The 26,199-nt window shown below is 36.5% G+C and overlaps 1 protein-coding gene across 4 annotated transcripts in view; it reads right to left on the bottom strand.

The window, feature by feature from the left end:
- BNC2 (basonuclin 2) overlaps nt 1-26,199 on the bottom strand; it is a 436,346-nt gene that overhangs the window by 279,902 nt on the left and 130,245 nt on the right. For all 4 annotated transcript variants that reach the window (XM_039240935.1, XM_039240932.1, XM_039240934.1 and 1 more), the window contains one exon: nt 15,362-15,562. In XM_039240935.1, coding sequence (XP_039096866.1) covers nt 15,362-15,562 — 201 coding nt within the window. The remainder of the gene's footprint in view (nt 1-15,361; nt 15,563-26,199) is intronic.

Here is a 26,199-nt window from a genome sequence, read left to right as displayed (position 1 = left end):
ATATTTAAGTAAATTTATATACATAAAAATATGTATACCCATTTCTGCAGTATGTTTCACATTATTTCCACATTCTATATTTATGGAAAATAACATGAAAGGAAATGAAGCTTTATTTTTTTTTCTTAAAGTTAGTTCCTAACATAATTTTAAATAGTGACATACTAAGGGAAGACAAATTAACAAAAGGAATCTTTCTGGAATAACTTGGATTTTCAAATTTGTTAGAAAAATTTTCACTTCAGGAAATAAGAAAACTCTACAAAGTAAGTATAATTTAGAAGTACTTTCACTGAAGCAAAACATACAACGGGTGCACACTCTGCATGTTATCCCTCATGTGACCAAAGCCCTGGTATTTCAAGTATCGTTAAGATCCCTTTTGAAAACTCACTTGAGACAGCTTGTGAATGAGCATTCTATCAGGTGTTTAAATGAAATAAATATATAATTTGGTATTCTGGAAAAGTAGCTCAATCTAATACATCCAGTTAACTGCTACAGTAGCATTATCATCACTGAGCAACAAAGGGCAGTGTATTCTGCCAATAGCTTTAGGGTGACCTTTGCAATGCTGACTAGTCCGTCAAGTTCCATCTCTGAGATGCAAGGTATAGACAGGGATGGTTTATTAACTGAGTTAGGAACCAAAGACCAGGAGCCTCCAAAAGGGTAGGCATTTCACATTCAGAAAATGGGGAATTCCTCTCCCTGAGAAGTAGTGTACCATGAGGATCAGGCTGAACAGCCAGCCCCATATTCTTTCCTAGAGCGCTATCCTTCCGTGGTGTAAAATTCCCAGCTGTTAGGAAAACATCAGCATCTTTTTCCTCCTCAGCTACATTTTTAAATACTGCAATAAAAATCCAACTGTGAATTGGTAAAATGGGATCAATGACAAACTCCTGAAATGAAACTGAAAAAGAATACTGACATCATCTTAGATCTTTAAAAAAATTGTGGTAAGTCCTGCTTTATTTGGGGTAGCTTCCAACCATTGCTTCCGGGATGGATAGACAAGATTCAAGAGGGCAGCAACAGTGGGTCAGAAAAATGAGTCCGTACTGAATTGAGGAATTTCTTCAAGGATCACCTGTTGAAAACAAGCCTTTTTGATTCAAAAAATGTATTTTTTGATTTAAGAAAGTTAACTGTGACTATGGCAAAGTGACATGCTTAAACTTGATATTCTCTTAGGGATGAGCAGGCTTTGAAGCTCATAATAAACTTGAAATGGTTCTGTGGAATGTTAAGGCTTAATGTAGATAGTTGGTGCCACTGTCATGCCTACACAAAACTATGTCAACCTGGAAATAACTGAATTAACAGCTTCAGGGTATTTAGAATGGAAGTCTTGCTCCTTTCTTTTTCTTTTTTTTTTTTTTTTTTTTTTTTAGGAATTTTACTTTGAACCACAAGAAGAAGCTATGTTAAGTCTCCAACTTGTTTAGAACAGCTAAAATTAAAATATTTCAGTTTAGAAAGGCATAATGTTCGCCACCCACTTAGTTCATGTTACCTTCACATTATACCATTTTCAAAAAGTATAACCACAGCAGAGAGAGAAACAATTGCTTTAAAATAGGCTCATAAATGTGAAACTATCAAACAGAAAGCACAAAGGTTATTTTATAAAAATTAAGAGCATCTAAAAGAGTGTATTCTTTTATCCTTTATTCTTCACTTCAGCGCTCCCCTTCCCTTGTATTAAATATATTTTATCAAATTCCCAGTTGAAAGCTTTCTGAAAGTGGTAAGTCACAGCTGTGTTGATGCTAAAGTTGAACATGGCATACCAATGTCATTCCGACACACTTACAGATGCTTCGTAACAAGCTGCACCAGTCACTTGATTTGAAATACCTGACTTATTATAAAACAAACTGTTAATCTGGTCTTTTCTCCAGTTCAGCTCTTCTCTGCAGTTTTGGAAACAAACCAACAGCTTATTATGTTTACATCAGGAATGACTCCCTTCTGATTGGTGTCTGATACTGTCCAGTGATGCTGTTCAAAAAGGCCCTAGACAGAACCTAGGCACACCTATGCCCCACTTGCAGATCATTTTAACACAATGTTGTTTCCTGTTCCCACAAAAATCAATAAGAGGATGACCTTCAATTTGAATTTCAAACCAATTAATTACCTGTTCTCTTAAAAATGTTGATATCTGGTTTGCCTGGAGAATTTCAACTATGAATAGATTATATCTTTTAAAGAGCCCCTTCAAAAAATTTAAATAGACACTTAAAACTTCATCTTTACACAACATAAATGATGTTTTCTTGAAGCTTGTATAAAATATCGGTATTGCCCGAATTAGTATAGGGAAGTTTTCCCTTTGTGGTCTATCTCCTCCTCATGACATCATAATCAATTGCCAAGTAAATTACAGCAATCCCACAAAGATTCAGGGCCAAGAATCACTGCTTAAAGGTGAGATGAAAAGCTTTTTATAGTGGAATTCAGCTTTTCAACTACATCAATGACTGACACAAATCATGGGATTCTTTTCAGAGTTTAGAAACCTCACTTTCTTTTTAATTCTAAAACTCTTACTTTTCCTACCTTTATTAAAATCCTTTGACCATTTTTTTGTTTGTTTTGCTCACACGTTTTTCCTTATATGTGGGTCATAAAGAGAAAAGCTATACATCAAAACTATCAGCACCAGAAACATATTTACTGAACCTTTTTTTTTCAACTGTGAAGAAAAAAAATGAAGAATTTGGTTCATCCCAGCGGGGAATTCCCAAGATAAATGATCACATGCAATGAAACTATTATCTTCATCCATTAAAACATTATCTAAAACAGAGGTTTCTATCTGGCAGTCAGTAGGCTGAATATAGCCTGCAGATGAGTTTTGTTTGGACCACACACTTTAAAAAATATTTGAAAAGGTTGCCAAGATTTAAAAATCAGGAGATTTCACATAAAAATCTTGATTTCTGGCTTCTCATTTAGGAAGAGGAGGGGGTGGGGAGGTACTCTTGTTGTTGTTGGATCATCTCACAACACCAGGCCTGCATTCCCACCTGGTAACAACTGGCTAGAGCTGAAGAGCTTCTGGTCCACCACAGACCCCATCAGACTCACTCCACTGGTTTAATTTACCTTACCTCCACATGCCCTTTTAGGCAACTCCTGATCTTTAAAATGTCACATTACTCCAAAGACACTTTGTAGAGTTTGTGGAAGAAAAAGAGAAGAGCATCTAGGAATAGAAATTTAAAAATACACTTTTCATGGGCTTAACGTAGCAGAATTTCAAAATACAGCTGTTCAATAAATGCAAAGTCATTTTCATAATTAAAATGCTTTAAAAAGTAAGTCCAGAATTGATGATCTCATCTTAGCGAATGGTTTGACAAAGATTTATACTGGTTTTCAACCAGTGTTTCAGACCAGAAAAGATGCTCATGTCAAACTACTGCCCAGATCTACACATCCATTTTGTTCCTTAACATGTTAACACTTCTGCACTTCCTTTCTATGATGACCATTCACTGAAGTGAAAACCGACCCTAATATGAAAACAGAATGTATCTTCAAGGTAAATTTAAAAGTCAACATTTAGGATGCATAAATATTGTATTACAGCAAATACACATCTTTACTGGCACCAGATGTATGCCACAATATGATTATTTATATATTTAAACTAAACAGACATTATTGCAGGGTCAAACGACCCTTATAGTCATGGCATATTTCTTTAAAAATGATCACTACCTTAAGGATGATGATTATGACAAAGGCACCATGTATTTCTACTTGTTCTTTTTCTTGACTAAGATGAAGTACAAGGAGAAAATCTTTTATAATTCACTATTTCCAATCAACCACAGCAACACAGTATTTCTACCTATTAGTGGACTTCACTAATCTTTTTCTTTAGCAAAAGAAACAAAATGCCTTTTCACTTCATCCAACTATATTAACAGGCTATCTCTGATGTACTGTACAGTAATGTACTAAATAGGCTATGACCAGTCATATTACATCTTATTAAAAAAAGTAAAATTTAAATCAACATTAGTATATTATTTTGAAATGATGTTTTATCATTGGTCCACATTCTTGAAAGATTATTTTTTGGTTAGGTGTCTCCTTCCTAAGAGAAAAACATTTTTCTTCCATTTTCACCTTTCAAAAGTAATCTTTGAATATATACCAAATTTATTTCACAATCAGACCTTAATCCCCAAATTCTCTTGATTCTTAACAACTTGAACAACTTCTGGTAACAGTTCACAAAACTGTAATGATCATATTGCATTCCTTAACTCCCAACTGAAATAGGAAAAGAGAAAAAACCATAAGTATGAGCTCCATAAGTAGTCTTAAGCCTGATACCTGAACAACAATATGATATATTCCTTATGGGAAGTATTTTTCCTTAATATCCATTATGTTTGAAATTTTAGTAATTAGAAGCAGACACCTGGAACTCAATTATTAATATACCGCTCCCCACTCCTTTTATACTTCTTGTGAAAACATCTCTTAAGGTACTTCTTAAAGAGATGATCTTATGGGACAGCATGCATATAAATGTTCACATTATTTTTTTTGAAACATTTTGGTATGATCTAAGACTAAATTTACTGTTTCTTCATTAAACGTATCAGCTTTAGAAACAAATTAAAATCTCTCAACTGTAAAATGACAAAAATAGGGGCAGCTGGCTGGCTCAGTGGATTAGAGCACATGACTCTCAATCTCAGGGTCATGAGTTCAAGCCCCACCACGATGGGCAAAGAGCCTACTCAATAAAATAATACAAAACTTTAAAACATACCAAAAAATGGCAAAAAACAAAAGCTAAAACAATAATTCTAGGTAAAGTATAATTTATTACATTCATGTTGCTTGATCAACTATAACATTTAGAAAGGAAATTTTATGAAAAAACACATTTAATTCTCACCCATGATGACCAAAGCTTTAAACTGGTCTCCTCAGGATCACATCATGGCAGCTGTAAATACATAAAGTAGTTCTAGAAGACTCCTGATTTTGTTATTTTTCTTTGTACTTTATTGTTTTAAGATGAAGAATAAAATATGAGATAATAAATATTTAATATTATTTAACTCATGTTCTATGGGAATTAAAGTACTGTGCTCACTTAATCCCTTCCTTCTTTCTATTAATCACTGAATTCTAGAAAAAGTATATCTTGAAATAGGCTTTTATGTTGAGGCTCAGGTCAGCATTCTGCATGTTAAAAAATTTTTTTAAAAAGAGACCCAAAGAATAGGAATACTGGCATCTAAAGAACAGTGGTTTTATCAGAACACTAGTAAGGCAGGTTTGACTGGTTGGTTTATTAAGAAATTATTAAAAATAACTATTTGCACAAGTTAAAATAACCAACTTCTCACTGTTACCAAAAGGGTGTTTTTAATATAATGAATATCCATCCAAGGTTCTCTGGTCATGAGAAAACCTGGAATATATTATGCACGCATGAATGTGGCCCAGGATGCAGGATATGAGATGTACTTGCTATCAAGAGATTAACACTTCATTTTCATTATTCTAATCTCACCACAGGCTGTGAACACTCTCTTTTTCTTATTTGAACAACAATGGTGCATGAAAAACCAAGATGACAGGCAGGCGGGGTTCATTAAATGCATAAGGCCTTTATTCCCATAACATGTCTCACCTGTATGAAGCCAGGGTTCGGGCTTCCAGGCTGGCTACTGAAACAAGCTCTCCCAGATGTTGGACTTCTAACTCTACCCTTTCCTGCTTAATTTACAATAAGCGTCAAAAATAAAGTAAAACTGGAAAAATTCTTTCCTACAATGAGTTCTATTTAGTAGATAATAGGATTGGTAACATATTTTAAGATTTATTCAGCCCCATGATTACTTTCCAAAGTTGCTCAAGAGACCGAAAAAAAAAAAAAAAAGGCTAGGAAGGAAAATGATGAGATATCTGAAGTCGGAGTTAAAGGCTCTCACCTTTGGATCTCTATCCCAACTTAGTTTTAACCTGTATGAGGAGAACTACAGTTTGTCACTGGTTGAAAACAACAATTTGCAAAGTAAGAATCAATCAAAAGCTATTTCCCAATGAATGACATGGAGCTTCATCAAAAAGCTATGCTCAAGGAACAGAAAAGTTACAGGGTATAATGAGTCATTACAATGAGATTCCTAAAATGGAGAATTCTGTCTAAGAGGGGGAGCCATACATACGCTCACTGCATCTGAGGCAGCCATTAACAAATCCCCAACAAACCTAGAAATAAACCACTTAATTCCCACCACTAACCAATGGACAGGTGCAGACTTTCCTGCATCTATGCACCACATATAAATCTATGGTCATGTAACAATATGAATTTTTAATATGTTCCATAGCAATATAGTAAGTCTTAGAGCAGGGCTATGACTTGGGTTCTTTCAGGTACTCTAACTTTATAACTAAAAAAACACAGAATAAAAGAAAAGCAATTATTAGATAAGGCTGCAGACAACCTTGCTGACTCGAGTTAGGTTCTGGCATGAGGTCAATAAAGAGAATGTTTGTGGGCATTCTCACTAAAGGGGTATTTTCAGGAATATGCTCGGTGTATAATTTTTCTCCCATATCTTAAAAGTGGCTTCCCAGTTGTGTCCACTACCCACTAGCAGTAGCAGAGGGCACAGACCTGGGCAGCTTTCTTTACCTATGCCTGGTTACGTGCCCCAAATAGCCATCTTAATGATTTAAGTCAATGAAATCTTTCTTGCTTAAATTTAAAGAAGAAAAAGAAAACATTATTAAAATCCTAATAGAGATTCTCATTTTAATATTGGATTTATTATGTTAAGCCAGCTGAAAGTAATTATTTTTGGCATGCAAAATATTCATTATCCTAAAATTTTTCTTTTCAAACCCCCGGTTCAGGTTCTCTGATCATCAAATAGGAGTCCTAAAGAACTGTCTAGAGAACAAATAGCCACTTAAAAACACCTTAATAAAGTTGAAAAATTCACATGACAGTCACACAAAAGCACAGCAGGTATAAGACTAGAAGCTATGCCTTCCCCATATAGAATAATATTTTTTAATCTTGTCAATTTTAACAATCTCTCCACCATGTAAGACAATGAGTTAAAATTTATTAAAAACAAAACAGTAGTGAATCCTCCTCATTGTGTTATGTATATACTGCATGTTTTCAATTTCAGTTTCATAATGTCATCCATTAATATTAGCCCTGCCATCATTTTAATTCCTTTTTTAAATGTTTCAGTTAACTCTTACTGCAGTTTGTCTCAAAGAGCCATACCTTCCACCTACTGAAGGAAAACCTTATGTGTTTTCTTCCTTCTAAGGAAATGCTCTCTTGTACAGACAGAAGCCTAACTGTACAAAATGATAAATCTAAGAACTATTTTTTTTTTAAAAAAAAAGAAGAAAAGTAGAAAAGCAAAATCTCTTCAGCTCAGTACTTTCTTACACAGGGAGAGGATCAAACTGAGCTGCCTTTCAGCGCCTCTGAACGATAAGCCTGGGCCCCTGGTTACACGTTTTTATCACGCCCTGACTTACAGAACCCTTACGTAGCAAAACTCAGGACAGTCTTCCTGTCAGCACTCACACACTGAGGACCCACATCTGAGGGTGGCACCTCTTGTCCCATACGTCTGCCGGAATGATATATTGGCAAAAAGGTCATATTCAGTTTCTGTTACATTTAAGGTACATTTCAATTCTTTCATTAGGGCAAAAAGAGCGAGTGAAAGTAAGGAGGAATTCATAAAACGAGAGATGAGGTAAAAGGAAAGAATGAAGAAAGAAATTAGGTCTATAGGAAATGGAAATAGGAAGAAAGAACAGACTAACCATGTATTTAGGTCATTAAGTAAATTGCTGCCAACCAAATAGAAATGAGACTTAAATCAACCCTTCTCCCTCAACAGTACACAAACCCTAAAGACAGTAGCAAAATAACACTGCAGTCCAAAAATATTGAGTAAATAAGATGTCAGATATGCTCAAGAGAATCAGTGTTTCAATGAGTAATTTCCTACTGTTCAAGATTATTTTCATTTTCTTAACAGGGAGAAATGAAAAACTGATGTGCTTAATTAAAGAAAAACAAAAGGATATTATTTCGTTGTTAAAGGATCAATTTTTTTTTTTAATTGGGATGATTAATAAGCTGAGAATCTGATTTCTCAGCTAGCCAGTTTGAGTAATGCGTTGTTGTTCCACCAGCATTTCCATTAAGGAAGACTCTGTGAATGAAGAAATGATACAGCACTTCCTCCCTTCTCCTCATCTCTGATTCTGGGGCATGAAGGGCTACAAAGAGTGCTTGAAGAGAATGACACTGCATGCTGCCCTCAACCAAATGAACTCCAGTCATAAATTTTTTCACCTTAGGATTTGAATGTTCTACCATGAAATTTCCTAGGCTTCTTATGGGGAATGCAGAAATCAAAAAAAGAATCAAGACTTTCATTTTTCCTATTCACTAAACTTTCTTTTTAAACCTGGGGAGGGAGAGAGCGAGCAGTACAGGTCATGCTCAGTGAGATGTAGGCACCGTGGATGTCACAGTCCCAGGTATCATTTCTGGTATGTCATCTTGCACATACTAAAACTTTATTACAGCTTGAGATGCTCAAGAGTGTTTTTTCAATTTATTCTTCTTGCCTATTTACTAGTTTACCTTATAAGAAAAAGTCCCCTCTTTTACACAATGTTTTGCTTGTATGTCAGGATATAAAGGCTGTTATTCCTGAATTATGCCTCTTTTCCTTTATTTCTCTAAGGCTCAAAAATAGATGTCAAAGTTCCCTGAAAGGGTCTTTGACTCTCTTTCTCCCCCCTCTCCCATCCTTCATTAGATAAAGATCACCAAGCAAAATGTGGAAGCCAGCTGCTTTTCGGGAAATAAAAATGGCATCAGCTTTGGCAGACAGAGGTGAGATCAATCATTTCCTACAATCCCCAATCTTCTGACCAAGGCCTAGAGAAGTGTGGTTATGTAACAGCAAAAAAATACTATGAGAGGTACAAAGGTACAAAAGGTTTTTCACATGGTGAAGAATTCATTCTATGCACATAACAAACCAGGCTCCAAATCTCATGTGAAAGAAAATCTTGGAACCATTATATTCTATGTTCTTTGGACAGTAACAAGAAAGGAGTCCAGACAAAATTTCTCACTGAAAAAGTCATCCCACGATTCACTCTGTTCTATGACCACAAAGTTCCCCACAATATTCTGTGGGGGGAAAAAAGAAGTTAATTCTTAGAGTAAAACAGTAGGATTCAAGTTATGGGCACAAGCTAAAGCAAGCAAATTCTAGTTTCTTCTCGAATTCCTTTTGATATATATATTCTAATCAGGACTCCCAAGTTGAAAAAATACCTCTTAGGCTGTACAGAGTCATTAGCTATTCATGTTCATAGGAAAATCCTCTCAAAACCCTTGCAGACTGCTATAAGTGGATGCCCAATTTAACTTTCTTTAAGTATGTGTAATATTAGCATATAAGGTGGGAAGGCAGAAGCACTAGAATTTTTGTTTTTATTGAAGTAGATGACGCCAGCTCACTATCTGTAACGGTCTGTTCCTTTGGAATCATCTCCCTGTGTCACAACGACCTGGCAAACTTGAATGCTTTCACTATCACTGGAGTCCTTGCAATCCTGCTTTGGCTGTGACCCATTCACTTTTGCCCCAACTTCTCAGAGATGCCTTACTCAGCATCTAATTAGTTAGGGAGGATTTGCCGCGGCTCTTAACCCTGACACAGAAGAGGGAGGATGTGTTGCTGTGGTAGCCCCAATCTGTACTGTCACTACATTAATCACATTTCCATAAAGCCATGCATGAATAATTGGATTTATCACTGAATGTTAAGATACACTCATAAATATAATTATAAAAAACACCTACAATTATAGATAAGGTATCTACACCTTTAGGGATTTATTTTTTAACTGTGGTTACTCGACTCACCTTAAGCACAAGACTTAACACACACAAATACATAGTACCAGTTTGCAGTTGACAGAAATAAGGGAAAAACAGTTTCAAAGTGATCACCTGTGTTCAAATTCACTTAGTGTATGGTGTTGAAAATAATCTTGAAATCTGTGTGCAGGTTTTTCACATATACCATACACACATCTGAGAATATTTTGTGCATGCTTTATTTTCATTGACATATACATAAATACCACGTATAGGATCCTATTACCTTCCCACTGTATTACAAATTGGACAGCATCTGTTAAGTGAAGTCTGCATTTTACACACAGACTTACAAAGTACAGGCTAACACACACCTGCCAATGCTACAATTTGTATTTTCACTATTATGCAAATATTCCTATTTTAGTATTACTTATCAGAGTGGATGTTAAGAATTATATTTGGTTATGTGTCTATAACTAAAACTTCAAAATGAAACATATTATCACTCAAATTAGAGAAGAGAACTAAATTGGAGGTAGCAGCCTGGTAATTCAACAGGCTGAAATTACATGCTTCCTAATATAAATATTTTCACATCAAGACCATAAGTTTGGTCAATTTAAGACGTGATTACCAAAACACACCAACTGTAAGAAGGGGAGTAAAAAGGGAGGGAAAAGTGCAGAAACCTAGGGATGGATGATGCCTGGCAATGAAAGTCATTTTCAAAGACCATTAACTATCAACTGCTTTACTCAGGGCTCTGATTAAATAAGAATATACATCCTATGTTAAAAGGGATGGCTTCATGAGTGGGATAGAGTTTAGAATAAAAATGCATTGCACAAACAATAAAGAATCAAACCACGATATACAATTAGGTATCTGACTTATAAGAGAAACTGTATATGTGCCTTTTAAACTGTTGGTGAATAAACATTTAAATTATTTGGTGGGGGGGGGTAGGAAGTCAGACAAAACCACCATTTCCACTTGAAAATACAGACTCAACAAACTGAAACTGTGTTTGCCTATATGAATAGAAAGAACTAAAAGACTACTGGGAGAAAAATTCATATCAAACATGTTTTTAAATGGATTCCAGCAATGTTATTATATATTTCCTACAATATATTTTATGTATCATTTCTCTGAATGTGCTAGATTTTATATTAGAAAGAAAGTTTGCTTTACTCTGTCATATCTCTGGTGAGCAGACGCTCTAGTATTAATGTAAATCGTTGATTTAATTTTTAGCTTTCTTGGTTTGCCCCTCACCTACCCAAGAAATGATTTCTCTGGTGATAACTAACACATCATGCTAATGAGAGAACCTAATGCACAATAGAAAAATGTCACTACTAATAATATTTGCATGAAGTTAAATAAAGCAACTGTAAGAGAATGTCAGACAGTTGTTCTTTAATAAGACACAGTTTCACAATGAAATTATGTTGTTAATTTTGTTACATCATTGGGTGAATCCTAAATTACTACATAATGATGCACAGAGTCATTTATAATTCTAACTTAGTATTTCACTTGTGTCTGAAAAGAGACCTTATTAAGGGATCTACATTTTATTTGAAACAGGTTAAATACACCTCACTAATAATAAAAGGTAAATGCCTCTAATAATGTGTAAAACATGGGCTGGAACCATTTACCTGTTACAGTTTCATGTATGAAAAGATTTCAAAATATATTAGACTACTGCATTCCTTGAAGTAACTACAAAGAATTTTATTTGATAGTCTCTCAGGTGCACAAAATATTTATAAAAATAGAAAAATCCCCTTTTAAAACCTGATTCAGAAAAAAAAAAACTTTTAAAAGTAGGCCTTAGTTTCTGGTTTTAACAAAACTTAATGAGGTTAAAATGAGCAAAATAACATCCTAGATTCTAGGAGATTAACACAGAAGATGAGCAAAGGGTTTCTGGCCATTCTCGACCTGTCACTGATCAAAGTAACTCAAAAAAGAACTTCCTTTACAAAAGCCAAAAGTCATGCCCTTTAAGGTTATCAAATATTTGTCTGTATGGAAAAAAAATACCCTTTTTGAAAAAAATCACACTTAAACATGGGAAAGATGCAGAAAGGCAGGAAAATGTGGTAAAATTATCATATCTTGAACTTAAGGGAAACATAATTCCACCAAATCTAAATTGGCTTCAGTTTGCGATATCTTTTTGATAGTCGTAGAGAGACTGACAGATTTACATATAAGCAGATCCAACTTTGCTCATACAAAAGACAAAGAGTTTTATAGCCCTACTTTCTAATTTACCTTTAGAAGACACAAATCTAGATTATTAAATGTCAGTATTCATGAGATATTTCCCACTACAAGTGTTGCTGTAGTTAAATAATATTGGTAATTAATTCTCTGTAGCTCAGTTTTGAAAACTGCTAGTCTTTTCTAATATTTAAATAAATGATCAGGTAAATCTTATAGTTTTTATATTACTACAGAAAACTTTGAAATAAAAAAAGTACACCCAATCAATTGTTTATTTCATGAGTTAAGTCAATTTTTTCTTAGAAATTAAAATAATCAGAATATACAAAAACCTCTTTATACAGAATTCTGCATACCTGCTTACACTGGACTTTTACCTGTAATAAAACAAAATGTGGCTTAAAGTGTATAGTGAAACCAGTATTCCTTGAAACTGTTGGCTTCAAGAAATATCATTCCAAGAAAAGTGTCTTTGCTGCATGCTCAAGCACACGCTCACGTGCGTGCGCGCACACACACACACACACACACACACACACTCTGAATCAGCACTGCTGATGAACTATAGGTACAGAAAATAAACATATTAAACATGTATATAGCACATATATTTTTAGATCTACACAGTTTGAATTTAAGTTTACATAAGATTTACTCAAACTAAAATGTTTTTATCCTGAAGGAGAAAAAAAAATATGTAAACTCATACACTCCTTACATGCTTTCCAAAAATGAACAGGAGGATAAACATTTAGTAACCATGACAGAAAAAAAAAAGGGGGTGAGGGGAGTCACTATATTAAAATCAAAGAATAAAAATACACACACATATATATATACACACATATATACATATATAGTTAAATCACACTTTTTAATTGTGTTTTTCTCCTTTTATTTTACTACTCTGTTTAGTAAATGGTAAAATATTACATAGTTTTGTATAGCTTTCCTTATGCATACATCACTTCCCTATATTTCTACTCTTTCCATATAGTCAACTGATGCTAAGACACATATACATGCACAGAGGTAGAGACAAAATAGATCTGTATCCACAAAGTCAAATAACTGAATCAAAGACATCATAATAGCTTAGCTGTACAAGTTTCTTTTTCTCAGTGATTTCAAATTATTTTCCTAATTTTGATCAATCCTTTATATAATTTACTTTTATTTGTTTTTTAGCTAAAATGTTTTCCACGATTTAAAGTCTCCTTAGATTCAAATCTACTTGGAAATGGGCTAGTGCCAAAGAAGCAATCTAACACCATCTATGTGGTTCAATAGCCATTTATCAATTGATCATTATCTCTATCTGGTTTTATTAACTCTTTTCTAGCTAGATGGAAATCTAAACCAATCTCCCCTTCACACCACTCACACACACTTGACTTCCCCTAACTCAAGGAAAACCCTAAACGTGACATCTAATTTTTAAAGTGCGGCACAAGTTGCTTGTTCCTAAAGTCAGTGAAAACATACTGTGTTCCAACTATGGAGAGAGCCACCCAGGCAGGCAGGGATGTGTCTCAGAAACACACCTCTCAAGGCACTCTACAATGACAAAGAGTATCTCTGGGAGGAAATGAACTTTTTAACTTGCAAGAATGGGAAATGGCTCGTAAAAGAGTTGCTTATTGGGTTTATGTTGATTACATTTAAATCCCAGCTTACTGTATCAGCAGTAATCAGGGTCCCTCTACAGGATATGTCAAAATACACCTTATTCAAACGCATGTATCCTATCTAGAAAGGCATGATAAAACTGTTCGCTAGCTAAATGCTACAAAACCCTGGCTCCGAGCACTGGCTTTTGCAGATGTACCTCTAAACTTCTGGTAGTTTATAGCCTACCAAATTGTTTTCTTTCCTTCATTACCAATGCTCTAAAAAAATCTAATTAACTCAATAAAGTATTTAATTCTCATGAACTCTTGCAAGCAATACAGGTTTTAGAAAAAGAAAGCAACTGCAATATATTTTCTTTAAATGAGTGGAACAGTACCAATTTCTTAACTACCATCTACTTAAAATCCAAGTGCATTTGTCAGTAGTAGTTTCATGCTGTGTGGATGACACTATCATGCTAACTCTTGCTTTGTGTGGGTTTGGTGTATGCTTTTGAAAAGCAAGACGTGTCTAGGAGGGAGGCACCAGGGAACTTCCCTCCCTCGCTTGAGCACAGTCCAACATGAAAGTTTCTGGGTTGTTTCCCTTCGCTTCCTCTCACCCTCGCTCCCCCTCGGAGCCGGAGCCGCAGAGCCAGCAATTGTGCAAGAAGAGCCGGGTGTGCAGGGCGCGTATCACCAAGCGCATGGTACGAGCCGCCGACTCCGGTGATTAATTATCAGTTGCCGCCGACCTCGCACTAACACGTCGGCTTTCCGGGCAGAGCCAGCACACCCAGCCGCCGGCAGCGCGGCCCTGACCCAGCAGCGGCTCTGGGGAGGACACCACGGCTGCGCCCGAGTGTGAGTGCGCCGGCCAGCGGGCGGGTGGGCGGACCGGCGAGTGTGCGGGAGCGGAGCCGGCGCCGGTGGGAGCGCAGGGGCGAGCGTGGAGGCGGACGGGCGGGAGCGCGGCCTCGGCCGGTGCAGGCGAGCTGGGACCGGCCGGCACGGGCCGCCACTCACGCCGCTGCCGCCGCCGCTGCCTCCGCAACCCTCGGCGCTGGCAGCGATTCCTGCACAGCCTCCTCTCCGCAGGTCGGAGTCGAGCTGCTTCCAGCCCGTGAAGTCGGTTGGGCTGTGCAGAGGGGCCCCTACATTTTATGGCTGTTTGGTTGGAGAACCTACTCCGAGACAGCGGACACTGTGATGAAGTGATTAATACAGATAAAAAGATACATTTGTTGGGTGGTGGCTTTTTTTTTTTTTAATGTTAAACAGAAAACAAAGAAATAAAGTCTTCCCATGACCCAGGCTATACTGTGAAACTTTGCAACGAATGCCTTTGCTTTCTTTTACTTCTGTATCCTTTCCCCTTTTTAAGGAGCCCTCAGGGAAATCATGAAGTAACCCTGCACATTCCAACACCACAGTTATGACAAAACAGAGCCTAACTGTGGAGTGATCAAATTTTTAAAAATGTTTAAAAAGAAAAACAGCAGAAACAAAAGTACACATAACAATTCAAGGTTTAAAAAAAAAAAAAAAAAAGCAAGCAAGAAAAACTTACCTGTTGGGACATTCTGAATAAGAGGTTAGTATCAGCGTTTTGCCATGTCCCCATGAACCCTGGTTCAGCCGTAGTCGTTCTGGTTCCGAACTGCATGGAGTTGTCAGTACAGGAGTCTCTTAAAGTCAAGTCTCTTGCCCTCTTTGGCTCTCTGTCTCTCTGTGTCTCTCTTTCTCTCACATCCACTTCTGCCTCTTCTGACTGAAAAGTGAAGGTGGATTTTTTGAGCCTCTTGGCAGCCAGTAGCAGGAGTGTAGTGTAGTTAAGAAGCTGGCTGAACTGTGCATTTCATTTGGGAAGGGGGAGATTTGGGGGAGGGAGGGGGTCAGAGCTTCCTTCGCACCTTCTGCACAGATACCCCTATCATTTATGCATAGATTGTGACTCCCCGAGCTTGCCTTTGCTAGGTTTAACAGCTGCCTGTCAGGTGTGCAGGCAGCACTAGAGACCCAACCATCAGCTTCAAACTCTCAGCCACTGCATGTCATTGGATAGCAGAGCTAAGAGTCAACTGCACTGTTCCACTGTCAGGCACCAAATGACACCCTGCACTAACCCCTCTCCAAACACACAGATAGATACACACTTATGCACACTCCAAGCAGCACCATGATCAGGGACGGCACACAGGGTAAGGAGAAGCTGAGGCCATTCCCAGGGAAATTTTTCCAACAATGCTTTGGGTATAACATGCAATATCTGACATCAGACTTTACTTTTAACATTTGTAAACTGCTCTGCTTAAACATTTTTTTTTCTAATTATACTGGAAGAAAGAAAAATATTCAGTGGTAAGAGAATGTTAAGTTGGCTCAGCTGTTGTCTAAATGTTAGCTCCTAAAAGTCATATAGTATATGATGGGCTATTTATAACCACATATAAACTCCTAGAGAAAATAATGTACATAGAAACTTGACCTTCCATTCTGAAAAGTAAATAAATAAACCTAGCAGTTTTTTGAACATAGAAGATGTACAGTAAACATTTGCCAAATAAATAGATACTGTTTAATATCGAGTTCCTCTGGTCATTAATTACTAAATTGGATGTTAAGTAATAATAAATAGAATGGCAAGGAATAAAGGGTACCGTTTCTTAAAGTTCACAAACAGAAAAAAAAACCCTTTGTTAAAGTTCCTGGATGAAGCATCTACAATATCCTTTCAAATCATAAAAAAGAAAAAGATGAAGAAAAAAAGCCTGTCCCATTTCAGGGAAAAAGTAATGAATGTAAAAATTCCATTTTTCATTCAAGATCTCTACGGAAAATTCTATAATGCATGCCTGATGAAATATAACCTGAAGAGGATGCTGTATTTTTAATTAAACCAGTTTTAAAACAAAACATCTATTTATTAGATAGTGTTTATCTATTTTATTTATGGAAAAGCAGAACTGAAGAAAATGCACTGTACATAAACAGTAACTTCAAAATGGAAAGCTAAATTCATGTCATCTCATAAAAGTAGTCAGCAGGAAAAAGCCATCCTTCCTAAACTTAAAATGTAAGGAACATTAATCTTCAACCACCTACAAATATCGAGGACAAATGTACCACTCTCCTTGCTCCTTCTTAACTCAAGAATAACAATAAACCTTACTCTCTGAAACAACAAAAGAAACAGAAAAGAGCTTCAATGGCAGCTCTGTGTCATTAGTGGACAATGAGAAAAGATGAGAAAACGTACACTATGTTGACACAAATGTGCCTTCCCCTCTAGAACCGACATCTCCTGAAAGCTTTTCTGTTAAACTTCCCTCCGGTTCACCACCATTAAGCACAAAAAAGTCTCAAAAGCAGCAAATTCAATATCTGAGAAGAAACAAACAAGAACCCAAAGAATTGTTGCCTTAAAATATATGAAGTCCACCTGTGGTCAATAAAAATATTCTTGAGGGGGGAGGGCAGGAAAAGCCCCTATGAGTCAATTGTCAACAGTGACTGTACCTTTACAGCTAGCTATTACCCACTTAAACTCCCTCTAAAATTTGCTAGCCTCTTGATTTCTGAAGTGGCACTCAGTGCCTCAGTCAAGCTGCCTGCTCAGCTCCTGACCTTCCCACTAATGGCTGTTATTTGTGGGAGGCTTAAGGACACTGTCAATAGCAAGCTTCCTCCTCGCTCCTCTCAGGCTCCGTTGTATCGCTTTGCCTGCGTGTTCTCTCTCAACTGCCTCTTGCTCTCCAGCTCTCCCCCTCTCACTCCCCCTCCTTCCTTCCTCTCTCCTTCACTCCCTCTTCCTCTTCTTGCAGCCCCCACCTCTTCTTTCTTTCAGTCCTGTAGTCCTCTTCTTTCCCAGGTATCATCCCCCCCCACCACACACACACACACACACACACCACAAAAATCAACTGGCATGCAGCAGCAAGCACCTGCAGTAATAGACTCTTTTATTAAAACTGTTATTCTGCAAGACTTGAAATTCCCCATGGACCGGGCCATGTCAAAGCCGATATAATTAACTAGAGGCTCAGCAACGGATCAATTACCAGACAAGCAAGTGATAGTGAAATCAATGAAAGATCATCAGCCACATTATCAGTGTTGCAACTCATTAGGGCAAAACTGAGAAATGTGCTCAAAGCGAGCCCAAGCAAGGTGGCATTACAAAACAAAGGGCTAATTTGGAGACCCTGCTGTGAACAATCTGTAACAGAATTAGCCTTTTTTCCCCCTAAACTGCACAGCTCCGTAACTAAATGTGACAGACTGAGAGAAGCAGTTTATTAAGACACCAACCCCAAGTTTATTTAGTTCATAAACTCTCTCCTAGAAAATCAATACAGTCTGTACAGGGTTATTAGGCTGACTAGCTAATACATCCAAATCTGGTCTGCCCAGCCAGCAGTCTTTTGACAAAATGCTACCCAGCGTAGGCAAACTGAGCTCTTTCAGATATCAAGGTTTGAGGTTGCTCTAGATGAAACAGGTCTGCAGTGTAACTAGGACCTGCATATTACTGCCAAGGCACAAACCTCAAAAGCACCATGATACCCTTCAAAGGTTTAAAATTTTTCAGAACACATCTATCATACAGTACTGCACCTGCTAAATGGATTACAGCAAACAAAATTTTAACTGGTTTGTAAGACTAGTTTACAAACAGGACAAGCTTTATTACAATAAAAGACAACAGTTAACCCAAATACCTAAAAATAAATGAGTAAACTAAAATGAAACCTCAAGCATACATACATGCCATGTTTTGCAGAATATCCATTTTTAAATCAAGTTTTGAAAATACAAAATAGACGCCTCTAGAAATCCCCAAAATACATGATTTGAACTTGCCACTCACTGCCACATATAAACACAGCATGCAGAGTCTTTGATGTTGGGCTAAATTTCGATCTAGCAAGAAGAGCACAGGTACAAAAAATAAACCTGGAAGGCACAAAAGAGGACTTCTGAGTTTGTTCATTGGCTATACAGTCTGTAGCTTATGGAGTAGCTGTCTGGAATCATCTGTATTAAAGTTAATTTAAGGCTGGGGGGGTGGGGGAAGGCATCATTTCCACAGTAATTGCTTTTTACTGCCTTGATTCCATGTATTTCCGGTTACAGAACTACAAATACTAAAGGCTATGAGCTGGCTTTCCCACATTTACTGATCATGAATGAGATGGAGCGTGGAACTCAAGAATACAACAACTAGGTCTAAATGGCACCCAAATTATTAAAGACATTATGGAAATGTGAACATCTCCATCATACAACATCACATAGCAGATATACACTTGCAAAAAGGAAGAAACTCAATGCAGTTTACAATGTTAAAACACACTGGAGAACTGAAGGAAAAAACAAAAAGAACAATTTTTAGAAGTGATTTCTGATGTGTATGTTGTCTTAACATTTAAAATGTTCCAAGAAAAGGATTATACTACTAACATGATTTTAGTATACTGGCTCTAAGATACTAAATCCTAAACTTCAAAACAAAAGTCCTTATTTTCACAGGACTTTACTGAAATCCAGTTTATTAATTGCTGCAAACATTTTTCCTCTAATTTTTGAGCTGGTACCTTATTAAGCATTTCATAGATCATGTTTTTGAGTAATTTGTAAAAAGTTAGACATATATATATTCTAAACCTATACTATAGATGCTAATGTTTTACATAGTAATTAAAAGTTGTAATTACAGAGAAACTGTATTTTTTAAAACCTTTTTGCATATAACTACATACTGTGCATGTACCCTCAATGAGATCCAATTAGTTGCAAAGAATTTGCATTTCAGTTAGTATGGGATAACAAGACTATAGGGAGGCACAATGCAATTCCACCAGTAGAGTAAGAAAGTGTGTTCTTTCTTGTTAGCTCTGTAAGCAATAATTCCCACAACTGACTGTCTAAAATGTTACTGATCTTTTCAATATTTTGGTATTGAGGTAGATTTAAGTTCTTCCCCCCATTAAAAAAAAAAATCACAAGTTGGTGCAAATATCAGCCACATGAATACCTGAAGAAACAAATGAACAAAGGATTTTGCTTTGCATGTATATTTGTGGGTTTTTTTCTTAATGTGGGGATATTGCATACTTTTTCTTTTTTCTGAATAGTTACTGATAATTTCTTTAAAAGCACATTGCTTTCTTAAAATAAGTTCTATAACTGCGGGACAGGGAAACCTCCGAGACAGCTGTATGTAAACATATATGGTTTTGTGATATAGCATGTATTTAGTACACTGAGAAAGTACTCAAGGATTTTCACTTTTTTCTAGTTATGTTTCCAACAATGTAAATCCTGAGCAAATATCAAATAAATGTATATAATTTATATACACAGTGTAACAAGCATATCCAGGACTTCTGCTGGTTCACGGAACAATACCTGTAATTCCCTGGGTTCAGTTCAGCAGCTGTTAACAGATTCTGTAATCTGTAATGACAGTAAACTGGCCTTTGCTCTTCTTTTATTCACTATTCATTTTCAAGGGTTGGTTAAGTACAGAGCTGGGTTAAAGATCAGTGGTTTTTCATGTGACACATGCTGGTATTCATCTAATGGCTTGTCAAGACAAAACTGTCCCTGTTCTTGCCAAAATAATAAAAATGACGCTCCACATCGCATGACAATCAGCACTTCCTTATGGCAAAACAACTCAAGCTTTTGTAGTTCATTTACTTTATAGAAAAAATATTTTAATAACTGGCTATCCAATTCTATGTGTGGAATTAGGCTGCCATTCTCAAAGGAGACTTTTTTTTTTAATGTTATATATGGCCTCTCTTAACTCTAAAGCAACATGTAAACTAGTTTCTGATCAAATCAGGCTTTACTATATAAAAATAATGCTGAAGCTACAAATTTGTATGGCATTAAGAATATAACTTAATATATGCAAATTATGCAGAAGGAGCAGGCTGGGCCCAGTCACAGAGGTAGGGGGAACCAATTGAGGAAATGTCATTTTTCTTGAGAACAAAGTATGGGACTTGCTTTGCAACATCTGTTGGGCTGTGTGAAATGTTAACAGATGTCTTAAGTGAAAAAAGGAAAAAGAATTAATAAAGGAAACCTCCTCTGAACAGATAATCCACCCAAATTTCCATATTCCTAAGGAAAAACGTTGACAGCAACCTTTCTCCCTTGTGAAAACTGCCAGCCCTACTTTATTGTGTAAAGTTTTCATTTTCTATGTGAAGGGATAAAATTTTTTGACTCACTAAAAAAAGAATCGAGAAAAAGTAAAACTAACAATAATTTTAACTGAGGCTTTCCCTTTGTGAATAATCATAATCTAACCTGCCTCTTTTCCCTTGAGTCAGATATGTAATTTGATGGGAGGACAGTGGAAAGTCCAGCCTCCTGCCCCCAAAAAAAACCCATACAGAACGATGAAATATTACCCTGCTGTGCCTGCATGTTGGAGGAAAGGAAGGATGAGAAATGAAAGGGTACCTCTTAAGGAAGAGTTCTAATACACATTAAGGTGTCCATCTTCACAATTAGGACTCACGTATCATTTATATCTACATCCTTGCACTCTCCACTGGTTCCTACTTTCCTTCCATTACTAGCCTTTAAGGGGTAAAATACCGCTCTTTCAACAGCCAAGTATTCTATAGCAGTATGATCTAATCATCATGAAGAAAACTTCTGGAATATACTAGTTGGATCCTGGCGTTTAAATTTTAAGAAAACTGGAAAACTTTTCTTTCTTAGAAATTAACAGTTTTCATTCATGTTTCAAATTATTAGATGATCTAGCCAAACATGAAGGCTAGCATGCCTTTATGCTAAGGTAGCAGCCTTTAATCCAGGTTAAAAAGACAATCTTACATGCCAGCTACTGATTCTAACCTAGTACCCGCTTTTATGTTCTATAAACCTTCCTCTTTGGAACTATCTATTCTATTACTTATGCTCTTAAAAACTAAGGACAAAAATCTGAGTTAACAGTTCATGGATTAACTAGGTCAAAATGCAGTTAAAGATCTGTAACGATTCTGATGAAGGAAGTACTGTTTTGTTATCTCTGATGGCCAGTCTCAATCTCTCTCTCCTCTATGAAGAGTCTGCTTTAAAACTGTACATGTTACTTCGTGTTTACAATTACACCTTCTCCAAATGACTTCTGGCAGCCTGGGTTGGGCATTTCAACAAATAGAAACCTCAGCCAGAATAGCCTGAAGATTTCAGGGGACAAGATCATGGTCCAAATTGTAAATAAGACATGCAGGCATGCCTTTGGGTCTTGGTTTGTTTTCAGTCAAAAGCATTGTGGGTGCTAAATACTCTGGTGTTTACTCACAGTAATACCACATCAGAGCATATGACAAAAAAAAAATAATAATAAGTGCCATACCAAAAAGAAAATTGATCTTTTACACTGAGGGAGAAAGCTTGTGAACTGAAAACATCATCATGCGACCTCAGACCAAGAGAGGAAAGCATGCCTAAGGAAAATATGAATACGACCCAATTCTAAATCACTTTAAACAGTGGCACAAACATCCCCTTTAAGCAAACAATACTTAAAAGCTTCATCTTTTTCTTTTTTAATTGCAAAAGGGAGAAACTGCTCTGGTTGACACTTGTCTCTGTACCAACTAGAGCAATCAATGTGATATAGCATCTGCTGACAGCCTAATCAAGGGCTCAGTTTCAGAAAAACACATCAAGGACATATCCAAATGCCATAATCCCTTGATACACTATGAAAAATTTAAAAATTAAAAGATTTGGGAAGGGTGTGGTAGATGAGGTAGTTTATAACATAATAGGGAAATGATGAATACTTACAATCAAGATATTTGCAAACGCAAAAGCATTCTGAGGTAAGCACAAATCTTAAACTTCCAAAAGATCAAACATTTTACCGATCCTGTTTGGGTCTGAAAACAAAAAATTCACTTCATACATCTTCTCTCAGGTCAAACAGTAACAATGGCTTCTTTCTGCCATAAGCTAAAGTCAATGTTTTATGAGAAAATCTTCTAGAGGAAAGAACCAGTGATGTGTTTCCTTAAATGAGTATTAAAAAACAGGCTGGGGAGCATCCAGTGGGGTATTACCTCTGTATGACCATGAAAAGTTGCTAGGAATGTAAAGAGAGTATTAATTTATTTACTTCCTTCTGAAGTCTGTGGATCAGGAAGCTTGCAGCCCCACTGAAGATGTCATAATAATAGTTTAAATTACTGTCATAATAATAGTTTAAATTCTCAGGAAGATTGAGACTCAAAGATACCCAGGAAATCCAGCGCTGCATTTTAGAGTTACCACAGAAAAAAGCAACTCTACTAATGGTACCCATTTATATGAAATCCACAAACATAGAAAACAAATTTAAAAAGTGGAATACCAATATATACCTGAAGTTCCAAAATCTTTGTAAAACCACAGACTGTTATATCCATATGTATTTAAATGGAAACACGTTGGAATAAATTTGAGTGAACGTGGAGATGGTTTCCAAATTAAGAAACCCAGAAGATGTCAGAAACTCAGTAGAACAAGTTAAAAATAGGAACAGGGTCTTAAGTTTGAATAGTGCTGACCTTCGGTGGGAGTAATGGCTGCAAGAGGCACAACAAAAGCTTCTAAGGTACAGGTAATATTCTGTATCTCTATCTACTTGGTGGTTCTGGGTATGGTCACTTGGTAAAAATCTATCAAGCTATATACACTTAGTATTTGCACACTTTTTCTGAATCCATGTTATACTTCACTTCTAAAAGTTTACTACTGCTACTGTGTTAAAGACGCTACTATTAAAAATAATAATAACAATAGATTAAAACTACAGGAAAGAAAGAAAAGGAAGAAAAAGAAAAAAGAACATCATGGGAAGAAAAAGAAGAGACTTAAAGCCATCAAGTAATTTATCACAGTCAAAAATTAACCAAATAACTGCCATTAATGTACTGTTTGCAACAGTTTCTTCAGAGGTAAGAAGCACTAGAAATCAAGTAAATATCTGAGTTTCACAGAATGAGGATGCATGTGAAAGGCAGTAAAAGGCTGGAAGAAAGAAAGAATCAGGTGAGAAATACCTTAACTAGGCAGTACAAGAATATGAGTGTATCCAAATGGCTTAAATGAAAAAGAACATCATATAAAAACATGGGATCCTAAATTGTGCTTGCAGTTTTGTTCTTTGAGATTGTCCTAGGGTCTGACTCATTATGACTATTTGGGGGTAGATAATTTGAGGTCAGCACAGTGTACCTGTTGAGAACTGGGAAGGAAATTAGATATGCCCTGCAAATAGTATTATTTGGAGGCACAGAGTATATCAAGGCAGGTTTGTTTGTTTTTTTTAACTGCAAATAAAGCATACTCCTCTGACCACCCAAACACATTTTAAGTGTTTTTAGTGTCCAAGGCTGACAGTAGCCGACCATTAAATAAACAAAGTCTGAGGAGAATGGAAGTAACAAAGTGGGAACACGTGAATAATTTGCTAATTGATAAGGGATACACTTTTGCCCTCTCCAGCTCAGTTTCTTGCTTTTTCTTCCATTTATTATACAGAAGGACATTTTAAACATTTTTAGTCACTGCCAGAGAATACTCATCAAAGCCCTACTTGGCAAGTACGGGAAGGTGTAGGGAACATGAAAGTTAAGGCACAGTCCTTGCTCTCATGAAGTTTACAATCTAGTACAGAAGATAAGCCATGTACAAAAACAGCCTTAATAAAACAGAATGTGATAAGAAAAGCAGAAGCACAATCCTAGATGACTTGGAAAATGAGATTCCTTCCAGCTGGTGTGGTAAGAGAAAGTTTCTAAGCAGAAGCAGTATTTCTGCTAGAACTGAAGAACCAATAATATTCCTAGAGAAGTGATCCAATTTGCCTTGAAGATAAGGTAGGATTTGTAGAGAGCAATGATGAATGAAAGAGATAGACTGGTCAATAGGAACTATTATTATTGGAAGGGTCTTATGCTCCACTGTAAAGAGTTGCTATTTATCCTGTTATCCACCAAGAGTCAAAACTGCTGAAAGCTTCTCAACAGCGGCATGGTATGATCATTACTGTATACACTAAGAAGATTTATCTGGCAACAGCATGACAGACAGACTGAAGTGTGAAAAGACAGAAGCAAAGACACCAATTAGGAAGCTATTATAATAATCTGGGTAAAATGATTACAGGCATTAGAGCCAGAGGGAAAAAAAAAAAAGAACAGGTACAATGTGGAGATAAAACCCAGGGGACAAGAATGAAAGATAAAATGTGGGTAACAAATGAGAACAGTCAAAGATGACACTAAAGCTTCAATATTCTGTGCATGGGAAATGGTAGCAGAATCAAAAGAAATGGGGAAGATCTAGTTCATGGAAAGCTGAGTTAGAGCTCTGTTTCGGGAAACAGGAGGTCAAACTAGTGACAAGGCAACTAGAAATGTTCAGAAAACAGACTGACACTAGAGTTATCAGATCTGGAACCACCTCCAGAGAAACAACACAAAAGGTAAACCAAGCCCAAGGTCAGCATTTGGGGGGTGCACCTATGGTTATTGGGGAAGAAGACAGAAGGAGCATTAACAAGGGCACTGTGATTGTCCAATGATGTGAATGACAAGAAGTCAGTTTAAAGTAGGAGGTCAGAGTTTTAAATGTTCTAAAAAAAAAAATGCTATATTTAGAGTGAAAGGAAGAATAATAGTAAGTAGTAGTAAATATAGTAAGAGTATTTAAAACAAAATGGGTGGAGATAATAAATACCAAAATCAGAATAATGCTGGAACATGGGGGTGGGTATTTAAGAGAGGGTATGGTAACCTGGGGCTTCACATGTATTTTTACATGCTAGGTTCTTATGCCTGGGTAAATTGGTGTTCATTGTACCACTCCTCTTGATATATTTGTGGTTGCAGTATTTTGTAATTATATTTTGTGACACGAGAGAGCTCTTAATGGACAAATAGGTATGAAAGTTACAGAATCTGGATTGTAAAGGAGTTAAGAAGTAAACAAATTATAAAGACAAGGAAGCAGAAAAGCAAAACACTCTCTGGAGAAATTCTGCAACACAAGCAAGTAAAATAAGAAAAAGGTGGTCTGAAAAGTTTTCAGGGCCTGGGAGAAGCTGTGTTAGTGTGTTGATGGTTTGTTACTCATTACAGGGGAAAAAAAGAGTGTATCACAGGCAAAGGGGACAAGGCCAGGGGAGAAAAGGATATTGAAGATCTAAGCCAGAGGGAAAATGATATAAAAGGGTCCTAGGAGAGAATGTGATCAAGACCATAAATGAAAAGGGTGCCCCTGAAGGGAGAGGGAAATTTTTTTTTTCCAGAAACCAAAGAGATAAAAAAAATCCCGTGGTTAAAAAGTATATGTATTGGGGCGCCTGGGTGGCTTAGTCGGTTAAGC

Source organism: Hyaena hyaena, unplaced genomic scaffold (assembly GCF_003009895.1).
Source record: "Hyaena hyaena isolate Hyena2069 unplaced genomic scaffold, ASM300989v1 scaffold_185, whole genome shotgun sequence".
NCBI classification, from domain to species: domain Eukaryota; kingdom Metazoa; phylum Chordata; class Mammalia; order Carnivora; family Hyaenidae; genus Hyaena; species Hyaena hyaena.
The sequence above is the reverse complement of the archived record's forward strand: the minus strand, read 5'-3'. Positions and strand labels throughout refer to the sequence as shown.